General features: G+C 38.0%; 1 protein-coding gene across 3 annotated transcripts in view; it reads right to left on the bottom strand.

Annotated features, from left to right (window-relative positions):
• Positions 1-1,722: 1,722 nt before the first annotated feature.
• LZTFL1 (leucine zipper transcription factor like 1) overlaps positions 1,723-12,836 on the bottom strand; it is an 89,496-nt gene continuing 78,382 nt past the window's right edge. For all 3 annotated transcript variants that reach the window (XM_037005610.2, XM_037005609.2, XM_037005607.2), the window contains 7 exons: positions 12,197-12,257; positions 11,024-11,095; positions 9,713-9,778; positions 9,556-9,633; positions 7,453-7,629; positions 6,737-6,840; positions 1,723-5,722 (listed from right to left, as the gene is read on the bottom strand). In XM_037005610.2, coding sequence (XP_036861505.1) covers positions 5,704-5,722; positions 6,737-6,840; positions 7,453-7,629; positions 9,556-9,633; positions 9,713-9,778; positions 11,024-11,095; positions 12,197-12,257 — 577 coding nt within the window. In that variant the 3' untranslated portion in view covers positions 1,723-5,703. The remainder of the gene's footprint in view (positions 5,723-6,736; positions 6,841-7,452; positions 7,630-9,555; positions 9,634-9,712; positions 9,779-11,023; positions 11,096-12,196; positions 12,258-12,836) is intronic.

A 12,836-nucleotide genomic window follows, 5' to 3' on the forward strand; every position in this document is an offset into this window, starting at 1 on the left:
AGGAAAGAGATTGACTTTTGTACATTAACCTTGTATCCTGGAACCTTGTTATAATTATTTATTAGTTCCAGGAGTTTTTTTGTTGATGCTTTCATATTTTCTATCACAATTTTATTTTTTTTCCTTCCCAATCTGTATACCTTCTATTTCCTTCTTTTGTCTTATTGCATTAACTACAACTTCCAGTACAATTCTGAAAAGGAGTGGTGAGAGGGGATATCTTTTACTTGTATCTGATCTTAGTAGGCTTCAAGTTTCTCACCATTAAGTATGAGGGGTGGATCTTTTTGTCTTTAGTTAATGCTTACCAGAGACTGTCCACTGCAGAAGGTGCAGAAGAACAACTAGGTGGACAGAGTGTCTTGCCCACAGATGTCAGCCAGCCTCTGCTCTTAGCTACCTCAGTGCTTGCATAATGAACCCATAAATGAAGAGATTGACTTTGTAAATTAACCTTGTATCCTGCAACCTTGTTATAATTATTTATTAGTTCCAGGAGTTTTTTTTTTGTTGATTCATGGTGGTAGAGATTAGAAATTTGGCAGGTATTAGAAATTTGTGCTGAGACCTTCATATAGTTGTATCTCTCTAGGAGAACAATCAGCCAATTTGTTACAGGATGATTAAAATAAATCTCTTCCATTCTGGAAGGGGCATTCATTCATCTTTATTAGAACTGGTATATCTTTTAAACATGGGTTTGCCTTATCTGTCCATGCCTCTGCCAGTACCACTATATGAAGGCTCATGTAGGATCTTGCATAACATTGTATCAGACCAAGGGACCCCACACAAAGTCCAGAGAATGGGCACATGGACAAAGGTCTACTGGTCCTGTCATACACTGCATTACTTGGAAGATGCCAGATTATGAAATGTTGAAATTAATTTATAATAATGGGGCTGAGGTTGTCCTTCACAATGTGGTATTACACATTGAACCAACAATCAGAACACACAATTTGGGGAACCAATAGGTATAAAAAGAAGTGGCTCCTTTCACCATCATGTTGTTACTTGCTTGGAGATTTTGTGTGGAATAACAAACAGCAAAGGCTTTATCAAATAGGACAACAAATTCAATGTTAAGCAGTATTTTCCTTATGAAGAGTTAGATAAGACACAAGAAGATGATCATTAAACATGTAAGTCTATTTAATAGACTCAAAATATAATAATGAGAAAAAACAAACTTAAATATTGAACAGAAGAAATAACAAAACCCTTTACTTTATATTTTTGTCAACAAAAGATCTGAGTCATAACTTAATGGGAACCTTAAATTTTTAGGTTAAACCAAAGCTGCATTGTGACAGCCACCAAAGCAATCTGCACAGCTCACCATACTGAAGGCTCAATCACGGTTTGAAGCAACATTCTTAGAAATCCAAAATATAAACTAAAAAGCCATTCTTTCTTAGCTAAATAAGCCTTAAAACTAGGTAAATATCTAAAACATAAAAATTCTAAACTTTATTTGCTAAGGGCATGAGTTAAAACACATGCCCATACAGAAAAGTGACAAAAACAGAGTACAAAAAGAAAGTATTCATGTGTGAAAGAATCACCATGTTGATTTATGTCAAAGAATATCATAGTTGAAGAATATATGAAGTTTGAAAGAATATCTATATGTGAGGTGTAGTTAGGTTATAAGATTTCAGGAACACTTGAATTTATTATTGAACTGGAACACACCATATAGAATACAGGCATACCTCATCTTATTGTGCTTCACTTTATTGCATTTTCCAGATAATACATTTTAACATTGAAGGTGTGTGGCAACTCTGCATTTAGCAAGTCTATTACAGCCATTTTTCCAACAGTGTTTGCTCACTTTAGGCCTCTGTGTCACATTTTGGTAATTCTCACAATATTTCAAACTTTTTCATTAGCATTATATTTGTTCTGGTGATTTGTGACCAATGATCTTTGATGTTATTATTGTAATTGTTTTGGGGTGCCACAAATTGTGCCCATAAAAGATGGTGAACTTAATGCATGTGTGTGTTCTGACTGCTCTACCCACAGGCTGTTCCCCCATCTTTCTCCCTCTCCTCAGGCCTCCCTCATCCCTGAGACACAATATTGAAATTAGGCCAATTAATAACCCTTCAGTGTCCTCTTAAGTGTTCAAGTGAAAGGAAGAGTTGCACGTTTCTCACTTTAAATCAGAAGCTAGACATGATTAAGCTTGGTGAGGAGGGCATGTTGAAAGCCATGACAGGCCAAAAGCCCGGCCTCTTGTGCCGAAGTCAGGCAAACTATGAACACAAAGGAAGAGCTCTTGAAGGAAATTAAAAGTGCGCCTCCAGTGCACACACACATGCTGAGAATATGAAACAGCCTTATTGCTGACATGGAGAAAGTATAAGTGGTCTGGATATAAGAACAAAGCAGGCACAACATTCCCTTAAGCCAAAAACCTAATCCAGAGCCAGGACCTAACTCTTGTCAACTCTATGAAGGCTGAGAGAGGTGAGAAAGCTGGAGAAGGAAAGGTTTCATATAGCAGAGGTTGGTTCATGAGGTTTAGGAAAGAAGCGGTCTCTTATCAGCAAGTGCCAATGGAAGCTGCAGCAAGTTATCCAGAAGATATAGCTCAGATCATTCATGAACGTGGCTACACTAAACAATGGATTTTCAGTGCATTCAAAACAGCCTTCTATTGGAAGAAGATGCCATCTAGGATTTTTACAGCTGGAGAGGAGAAGTCAATGCCTGGCTTCAAAGGACAGGCTGACTCCCTGGTTAGGGGCTGCTATAGCCAGTGAGTTTTAAGTTGAAGCCAGTGTTCACTTACCATTCCAAAAATCGTAGGGCCCTTAACAATTATGCTGTCTACTCTGCCTATGTTCTGTAAGTGGAAAACAAAGCCTGAATACAGCACATCTGTTCATAGCATAGTTTATAGAATATTTCAAGACTACTGTTGGAAACTACTGCTCAGAAATAAAGATTCCTTTCAAAATATGTACTGCTCATCAACAATGTACCTGGTGACTCTGATGGAAGATGTCCAACAGATAAATGTTGTTTTCCTATCTGCTAATACAACATCCATTCCACAGCCTATGGACTGAGGTGTAATTTTGATGAGCTTTGAAGTCTTATTATTTAAGAAATACATTTTGTAAGGCTGTAGCTGCCATAGATAGTGATTCCTCTGATGGATCTGGGCAAAGTAAACTGAAAACCTTCTGGAAAGGATTCACTATTCTAAATGCCATTAAGAACATTTGTGATTCATGTGGGGAGGTCAAAGTATCAATATTAACTTCAGAAGTTGATTTCATCCCTTTGAGGGATTGAAGACTTCAATGGAGAAAACAGCTGCAGATGTGGTGGAAATAGCAAGAGAACTAGAATTGGAAGTGGAGCCTTAAGATGAGACTGAATTGCTGCATCTTATGATAAAACTTGAACAGATGAGGAGTTGCTTCTTATGGAGGAACAGAGAAAGTGGCTTCTTGAGATGGAACCTACTCCCAGGGAAGAAGTGCGAAGATTGTTGAAACGACCACAAAGGGCTTAAGAATATCACATAAACTTTGATAAAGCAGCAGCAGGGTTTGAGAGGATAGACTCCAACTTTGAAAGAAGTTCTAATATGAGTAAAATGCTATAAAATATTATCGCATGCTACAGAGAAATCATTTGTGAAAGGAAGAGTCAATCTATGCGGCAAACTTTGTTGTTCTAAGAAATTGACACCCCCACCCCAGCCTTCAGCAGCCACCACCCTGATCAGTCAGGAGTCAGCAACACTGAGGCAAGACCCTCCACTAGCAAAAAGATTACGACTCACTGCAAGCTCAGATGGTTAGCATTTTTTAGCAATAAAGCATTTTTTACCTAAGTTATACAATTGTTTTTTTTAGACATAATGCTATTGCACACCTAAAAGACCACAGTATAGTGTAACTATAATTTTTGTGTGTACTGGAAAACAAAAAATTCATTTTGCTTGCTTTATTTTGATATTCGCTTCATTGCAGTAACCCACAATATTTCCAAAGTGTGCCTCCAAGTATTTCAAAGTTGCTACCAAAAAACAAGTTAAAATTCTATGTGGCAATTTCAGTTTCTCAACATATCTTCCTTTGATATGGGCATCAGACTAAGAAAGATGTAGGGTAAAATAATTAATGGTTTCTGAACGATACACTAGCCATCTAGTTCTGTTTCTGAATCATACAGAATATCCTGGTCCATAAATAATGGAATCGATTTTTGGAAAGGGTATCAATTTTGGGCTAAGGAACTATGGGGTGAAATGGACCCTCGGTGAAAGTGTGGGACACAGAAATTGGTAAGTGACCTAAATATTGAAAGCCAGGTGAGGAAAGAACAGGCAGTAAATGCTGGCTTGTTGGAGTTTTTCCCCCCTCCCTTCTTTGATTCATTCATCTTTCTAAGACTGCCTTTTCTGTATCTTTATCATTTGTTCATTCAATATTATAACATAAAGATTAGAAGAAAAAGAACAAATTCAAGGCCAGTATTTAAAAGCTTGAATAAAAACAACAATAAGTCTATCCTCTGATCAGTAAATTCTTCTTGGTGAATAAAATCTTAATTTTTGTGGAATGGGTGACTTTAGTAGAGAGCGTTAATTTGGGATGTGATACTCTGCTTTTGAAAGTGGGAATAACTACTTTCTCAATAATGTGCTAAAAGTATTTCCCTTTTGAGGCATTAATGTTTTATGGAGTTTTATTTATCCTATAGTATATCATTGCATTACACAACTGCAGATATAATGCCTAATTTCTAATGACTTATCCAAAATCACTCAGGAAAAAGCAGGACCAATGGAAATATAATCAAAACCTCTTGAAAATGTGTTACTGTAGATGCGTATAAATAAACTACAATCAAGAGTTGAATCTGAGGTCTGGTAACTGATTTTTTGTTGAAGAGAAGACTTTTTAAAAGTGTTATTTAACATTTAAATGTAAAAGATTTAAAAGAACATTCTGGAAACTGACGTATAAAGATATATTTATTCTGAGTCCAGGTGCTTTCTCAAGTGTAGAAGTACAGGGCAAATCTGACTTTTCCATCAGTAATACAGACTCAGGCTAAGCTGGGCTGCAAAAATGTCTGAATCTTCTCTAGCATTTGGACAGACCAAAAGAAATTAATCAAATCTTCATGTTTACTGTTAATTTTCCTTACAATTGGTAAAAATGCTGCCTACAAGAGATGGCATTCATATTTTCAATGAATTCATATATTTTTTGATGATCAAATAGACAAAATGAATTAGACTTCATTTTTAAAAATAAGGTTTATCTGTAGTATTTTAGTAACTCTACTTTTACCCTGGAGAATACACAAGTATAGACAATACTAGCTTTCACATTTATTAAAAAGGTATAGTCATTACACTAATGCAAAAGGACAAAACTCTTTTCCTATTCAAAAAATCTTTTCTTACTATAAAGAATTCTCTCTACATTTGAGCTAGGACGCTGGAGCATTTGGGCGAGAGGAGTTTGGGATGACTGGCCAGAATTCATTAAGTTTTCTCTTTTCTCAATTGAGTAACTGAAATAGGAACTCTAGTTCTAAGTATTAGAAGCAAAGCCTAAATAGTAGAAAAACAGAGAGAATGTAAGAAACTGCTTCAAATTACGTGCAAGCTTGTACTTTCATGTGGTGGCAGCTTCCAAATGAAAAATCTTTCTTCATTTTTTAATCTTCGAGTTCATAGCTGGAAAGAGATGTGAATTAAAGTACAGTGTCATGGTAGTTTCCATTGTTGGTGTCACTGTTACCAAATGATTTTCCCTGAAACATCTCCAGTGACTAACACAGCAATGTTGCATTTTCCCCTTAAACCCACTGCTCAGTACAAGTCAGATATGGCCCATATATGATGACGACAAAGGGGATTCCTGCAGCAGGTGGGAGAATGGACCAGATAACAGCTAAGGTACCTTCAGGTCTCAGATCTAGCATTTAGACTCATAATAGCTTAGTGTAGTAAAATGTAATAATTATCTAAATTATCAGACTGGCACTAATATCTGATATGGCTATGTGAGTAAAGGGCTAACAAACCCCATTCTCTAAGGACTAATTTGATTCTTGAATTTACTCTCTGGCTCTGTTCCCCTGGAATTCTGATGAATATAAAATGTCAGCTGAGTTTCCAGGCAAAACTGCCAATGAAAAAATGACTCTGATGAACAGACCACATGTGCAGTAGAAGAACTGTGAATGAGCTATAAATACATGGTAGGAGCCACGGGTTCAGGCTTCCATCTGTGTGGGGAGTTCTCAGCCACCAAGTCCCTGCCTGACACCATGTGGCTACACTAGGATCCTGGGGTCCTAGGGGGAACATGGATTTCTAAACTGTGGCACCCATCTGTATGGACCTCATTCTCTAGCACCTAAATTGTCACTTGAAGGCACTCTATGACCGACAGATCTTGGATGCTGGAAGGACACCACTGAGGAGCAATGCCTAATGTTGCCTTGTTAACTTGCTCTGTTGCTTATACAACATCCTGCTAAGTGAATCCGTTGCCAAGAGCAGCCTATTGTAGTTGTGTGTGAGTATAAAGTTGTAGCTGAACCTAAAAAGAAGCCCTGGTGGGCATTAAGGACAAGGCCTGGACAAAGCTCCTCTTTCCTCAAACACAGGCTTCTGGATTAAACAATAGAGCGGCTACCCACTGGCAGGGAGACAAATCCGAGAGGCAGGATCAGCACGGCTTACTTGGCCAGTCTTTTCCTCAGGTCTTTGATTTGGTCATTCTTCTTGCTAAGAATCTCTTTCATGTTTCGATAAGCTGCTGTTTGCTGGAATTTCTTCTCTAATTCCTGAATAATCAAAAATGTCAGCCCATTACTAAGAAATAATTAAGGAAAGAAGTAACAAATCTGATGAAAAAATATGTTTTTTTACCTAATTTTACTAATATTCTTCTATTACTTGCTAATTTCTTTTGAAAATATATATAAAATTAACTCTCCAAACTTTAAAAATATATTCTTTCATATAAGAAGTCAATAAAATAGTACCATTGTCCCAAGTACAATGTTAACATATAACTCAAACATATGCCCTAGACATAAGAATTCTATTTGAAATAGTAAACTAATTTCCAGCTAAAACAAGCATGAACTTTTCTAAAGTAGTGTTGGTATTTTAGGAGGAGGACAAGAGCAACATGAGGGTGCAGGGCTGTGGACGTAAACCACCGCAGTGGGGATTTTACTACACCCTAGGAAACTTTTTATTATCATAGATACTTTGGTGCCAAGGATGGAAGGATCCCAGTGCCCAGAAATGATAAATCTTTAGAACACACATTGGCAAATACCTTGAGAAAAAATGAGGTGAATCTGCAGTTCTCCAAAGTTTCTGTTAGTCACACTGGTCCCTCTATACTGCATTCATCACTTACTGGGACATAAACAGACAAATCTGACCTTTTCAGCCATGCTCAGCTGCTCCTGAACCCTGAGTAGGTCATGCTTGGCTGTCGCTAGACTCTCCTCCAGGGACTTCTGGTTTTCTGTCTGGTCGTTAAGTGTCTTCTGAAACTCACTCTTTAAAGCAGCAACTGTGTTTTCTAAGTCACTCAAGTCTTGGGCCTTTACAAAATCCTATGAAAAATACATAATTAACATAATTTCATGTTGACATCCTAAATAACAACTGTTAGAATCGTGACTCAACATCGTGAGGTGAAAGCAAATGATGTCATGTATGCTTGTGGACCTCCCTCACCAGCTCGGGTTAGTTCCAGCCCCTTGGGGTGCCAGCACCCAGTTTACCCTCACTTCGCCCTCAGCCCTCAGTGTGTGGTGTTTGCACAAGGCAGACACTCTGGTCACTGATTCCCAAATATGTAAATAAATATGATTTATGAACTGATGGAATTCCAAAGAGGAACAGGAGAGAGGTGAGATCCTAAATTTGACAAGGTTTTGTGTCCCTGAGTTGGGTTGGCAAACAAGTTTTCATTTTTGAAAAGTCAAAAAAAATTTTGGTGAAGAATTTTGAATGAAAAGATGGAAAAATAATAAAACTAATAAAATTTATATAAAAATTTAATAGATGTTTTAGTCATTATTTACAATAAAACATTATACAAGCTTAATTAGTGCTTACTGCCTATACAGCTTGCTAATTTTACAAGATTTTAAGCTTTTTATATTAATACAATATGCACATTTGCATGCTTTGTCAGCATTATACAAGCAGCTGGATCTTGTTTCTGACTGGATAAAATTTATAATAGAAAATACTTGTATTAATAAGATAGGAAAATGGTCTATAATTACTAAATATGAAGATAAAGCAGTACTATCAACAAAAGAAAAATTCCTTACTCATTTTTGAAATCTGGTGCTTAAAAGGGTTTTATTCCATTGCAACTAGTGAAAGCATGGATGGATCTGCTTTTGCCAAAATCTCAAAAGTAAAATTGGAGCAAAATCCAAAATGGCTTTTAAAACAAATTTATCATCCAAAAATATTTGCAATTGTTTTACCTCTGAGACATTATAAAGCTATTCTGGAATATTTAGCTCTGTTTTATAACTCTATGGGTCCTTGTTATATAATGATTGAAAACCACATATATGTTTACTTTGCTTTTTTAGCCATATAAGAAGCCATACAAAAAATCTTGCTATTTTAAAATTATCTACAGATGAAATGATGTAACACCTGAGATTTGCTTTAAGAAACCATGGGGTGGAGGGGAGAAGAAAGTAGAGGTAAATATGAAACTAGACTGGCCATGACTGATGATTGGTAAAGCTGGGGGCGCCTTATACTATTTTCTCTACTTTTGTATGTTTGAAATTTTCCATAGAAAAAGTATAACAGAAGTCTAGTGAAGTAGGTTTGGTATTGTTTAGTAGATGCTTACAATGACAGTATAACCAGTAGGAGACCCTGAACATTTCCTCAAATGGTCCCACTGGCATGAAATCTTCCCCAGCACCCAACCCAACGGGGAGGCCATGGGAAGCGGAATGTGCACGCTGACTCCCTGCAGGCCGCACGATCCTCAGGTGTCTGCTCAAACAAACCCGGAGAACTTCAACACTGGATGTCACCATACTGCCCAAGTACTGCTGCATATGGATGGGCTTGAAGGTGCATAGCCAGGAAAGTCATCGTTCTGTTTTGTCATACTCACCAAAGACAAATGTAAGTTATAATGACTTCTGTTTAATAAAACCCTAATACAAATACATTTAACTAAAATCTCTTCATTTCCTTTTCTCCTTTTTGTAATTGGAATGTCAAAGGGAAAGGGGGAAGAATTTTAAAAAACACGTCTTAAGATGAATTTAAGAATGTGCGTATGCAGTGGGCTCTCAGCATGGGGGCGGCCCACGAGCAGCGGGTCTGCCCCCTCCCTCCCCAGGCTCTCGCCTGGCCTCTCCCGGACCCAAAGCAGAGCAGTGGCATCCTTCTCAGGGAGGGCATGATGAAGAGTCATTACGACTTCATATTAAGTTTATAATTTTATTCTATTTAGAAAACATGAAAAAGATAGCTAAGACATATTTTACCTTTTGATTTCCTTGATCAAGCTGTAAATCCTGAAGTGCTCTCTCTAGTTTTGATTTCTCATCCAAAGCCTTTGTTGTCTATAATCGAGTTTAAACAAAACACATTCAGTATTTAGTCTGCAACTCTCAATAATTCTGTTCAAGTATTTCTAGTTACCTGTATTTCTGTGGTCTTCAGCCTTGACTTCAATTTCTCATTCTCTTCTTGAAGTCTTAAGATTTCCTTTGTGAATAAATCCAAGTGTTATTACTTCAGCCAAAGTATTTTTAATACTTGAGGTTATTTGTTTCACTTAACATTTTTAAATTAAAATTAAATTATGTAATAGCTCAAAAGTTGGCATGCCCTAGTTATTGGCAATATCCCAGTTTTACCTAACCTACCAGCCTCAACGCCATTGAGTCATCTTTGGCTTTAAGACTTCTAGTTCCTTCTTTCAATCTCTCAGACTCTCTTCAGCCCTCTGTTCTCAGCCTTTTTTCAAAGTCCTCCTCCGCTGCCATTTCTTACCAGCTGGTCCTGTAACTCTTGGGTCTACTCTGGGCCTGCCCTGTACACCATGTGCTGCTTGTCTTACAAACACAATCTTGACTGTTCCAGTACTCTATGCCCAAGTTGCTGAATGGTTCTGACTGAGTTGAGGCCAAACACCTTTATTCTTATGCAGCTGTGTTACAGGAATCACCTGCTAGCCCAGGTTTCTTACTCTGCCCCAATACCCCCACCGGCTCAAGTCAGAGAGCTCTGCACTCTGTTCCAAATTGTGCCAGCCTCCCTTCCGCCTCTGACTGCTGCCCATTCTGTTCCCTTGCTGCCATTTCCTCTTCTCTTTCCTCCAACAGTTCAAGCTGTCTTTACCCCTCAGCCCAGCTCTGGTACTGCCTTACCCCAAAGGTTGTCCCCACCACTCTTCCCACATGGAACTGTGTCTTCTCTGCCACCAGTGGCCCCTGTGGCAATACAGGTGAGCATTCTCCTATCCCTCTTTCCAGAATATTAATTCTCCCTTCCCAATGAGACTATAAGTTTTTTGAGGGCAAAAGGCAAGGTGTTACACTGCTTTTTATCTAACAATACCTCATATAATGTTGAGAATACAGGAGTCATGAGACATTTTTTTGTATATTAGTAATTAATGGTTATAAACCTGAATAAAAAATATCCCTTCATTGTTACTACAGATCATAGGCTTCAAATGTTCACCAATAAACACCATCTAAATTCTGTGCTCTTCACTTCCCCGTTAGAAGATGCAATCCAGAGCCACCTCAGACTTTCTGGAAGGTAAGGATGCCCTCTTCTGGCCCGCTGGGCACTATTAAATAAAAATTGCAATGGACTAATTACCCTCGGTGGACCAAAGCCTGAATCAATCTTCTCCTACCTCGGTTTCCCCACCCTAGAGCTGTGCCAGCAATGAAAGGCCAGAATTAGAGGGTTGGCCATTTCTCAAAATGCTGCCCTTACCTTGTTGAGGAGTTCTGCTGTTCTACCTTCATTAAGTGGAGCAAGTTTTGGCTTTACAGTATCTATGATGGGCTGAAATGAAATAAAGAAGCCAAAGTGAAATCACCATGGAATAAACCACACATAACCACTGGACACTTTCTAAGTGAGAGACACTGTGTAAACATGCCCACTGGGATGTCAGCTCCACGAGGGGGGATTGTGCTGGTTTGGGTCTCTGCTTCGTCTCCGTGCCTGGCCCACAGTGCCCAGTATAAATTAAGAGATAAAAATGAAACCCATACTCTCCATATCTTTTTTTAAAAATACAAATGGAAAGGAAAGGAGGGAAGGAAGGAGGAAAGATGCTCAGAGCCAGAGCAGATATAGATCTGGGTCTTCAGGAGCCCCAGTCCCTGGGAAAAACTGTTAATTCTGATGAGAATTTAGGCAACTACACTACCAATAAAGAGTAACTTGACACAAATACTCTGGTAGTTTAGCCATATGTATTAAAAACAGAAGAATCCATGTCCTCTGACCCAGAAGTTTCTGAGCCAGAAATATAAGAAAAGCTGACCATATGAAAGTTTATCGAAAGAATGGCAGTTTCTTAATAATACGTTCCACAGGAATTACCAGAAAATTGTTTTGTACATGTATGTTCATGGATATCTTAACAGCTTTTTACTATCCAACACCAGGGGGTATTTATGGTGCATCTATACAGTGAAATGTTAAATGGTCATTGCAAGTTATGGGACTGATTAAAAAGAAAAGTAGGTAACTACTAGTACAGACAGCACTTGACAGATGAGGAAAATGAGGGGCTGCCATCTCAGGTACCTGTTCAAGGTCACAGCCAGGGAGTGGCCGAGCCAGGATGTATACCCAGGTTTGGCTGACCCCAACGCCTATGCCCTCCATCATCTGTGGGAAGGGTTTCTCTGGCTGGGAGTCAGATGGACTGCAGGGATTTCACACGTGTGTTTGACAGACAAAATCAGTTTTACATAGTTACTTCCAAAGCTTTTCTTCTTTTGCCTGAAGATCTGAGAGGCAATATTTGAATCCTGCTCTTGAATTGAATACTTTTCTTTGAGTGCTCTCACGTCAACCTCTGAATGCTCTGAGCAACTTGGGAATTTTAAATACTGGCTATTAAGATATGGACTTAGAATAACCAAAAATTACCTTTTTACTTGAAGATATGAATTCTGTTTTTTCAAATTCTGCAACTTGTTCTAACAATTCTCTTGAAGATAAAAGCAAATGTGAAAAAACAACATTAATTTAAAACAGATTTGCATCATACATATAATACTTAAATCACTGGTACCAATGTTACATGCTAGAGAGAACAGAGCAAGATGAACAAAACTTCGCCATATCAAAAATGATATTTAGTTATTAATGGTTGCGAATCCAAACCACATGGGCTCAGATTTGAATTTTCCACAGAACCTAGGATTCTGCCCGGACTGTGCAATGTAACTATTAGAACTAAACTATTAATAGAAATATGAACTCTTTAGTCTACTCTGTATTTTTGAGGTGCTATAGAGAAATTGCTAGTAGATGTTCAAGGAAGACAACTGATTTTAATAGAGGAGCTCAGAAAAATGGAATTAGTTCATAATGTCTACTGAAAAAGTGTGATATATCCTCCAGACAGACGGCTGGTTTGGGGTGTCTACCTGATTATTTCCTCTTATTTGCCAAGGTAAATGAGCGGACTATATGAGGCCTTATAGAGAGAAGAGCAATTCCTTAATAAGCTTCTCAATAGGTCGGTTTCTCACCAGTTACTTACTGACAGTTGGTGAAGTTACAT

Source organism: Manis javanica, chromosome 3 (assembly GCF_040802235.1).
Source record: "Manis javanica isolate MJ-LG chromosome 3, MJ_LKY, whole genome shotgun sequence".
NCBI classification, from domain to species: domain Eukaryota; kingdom Metazoa; phylum Chordata; class Mammalia; order Pholidota; family Manidae; genus Manis; species Manis javanica.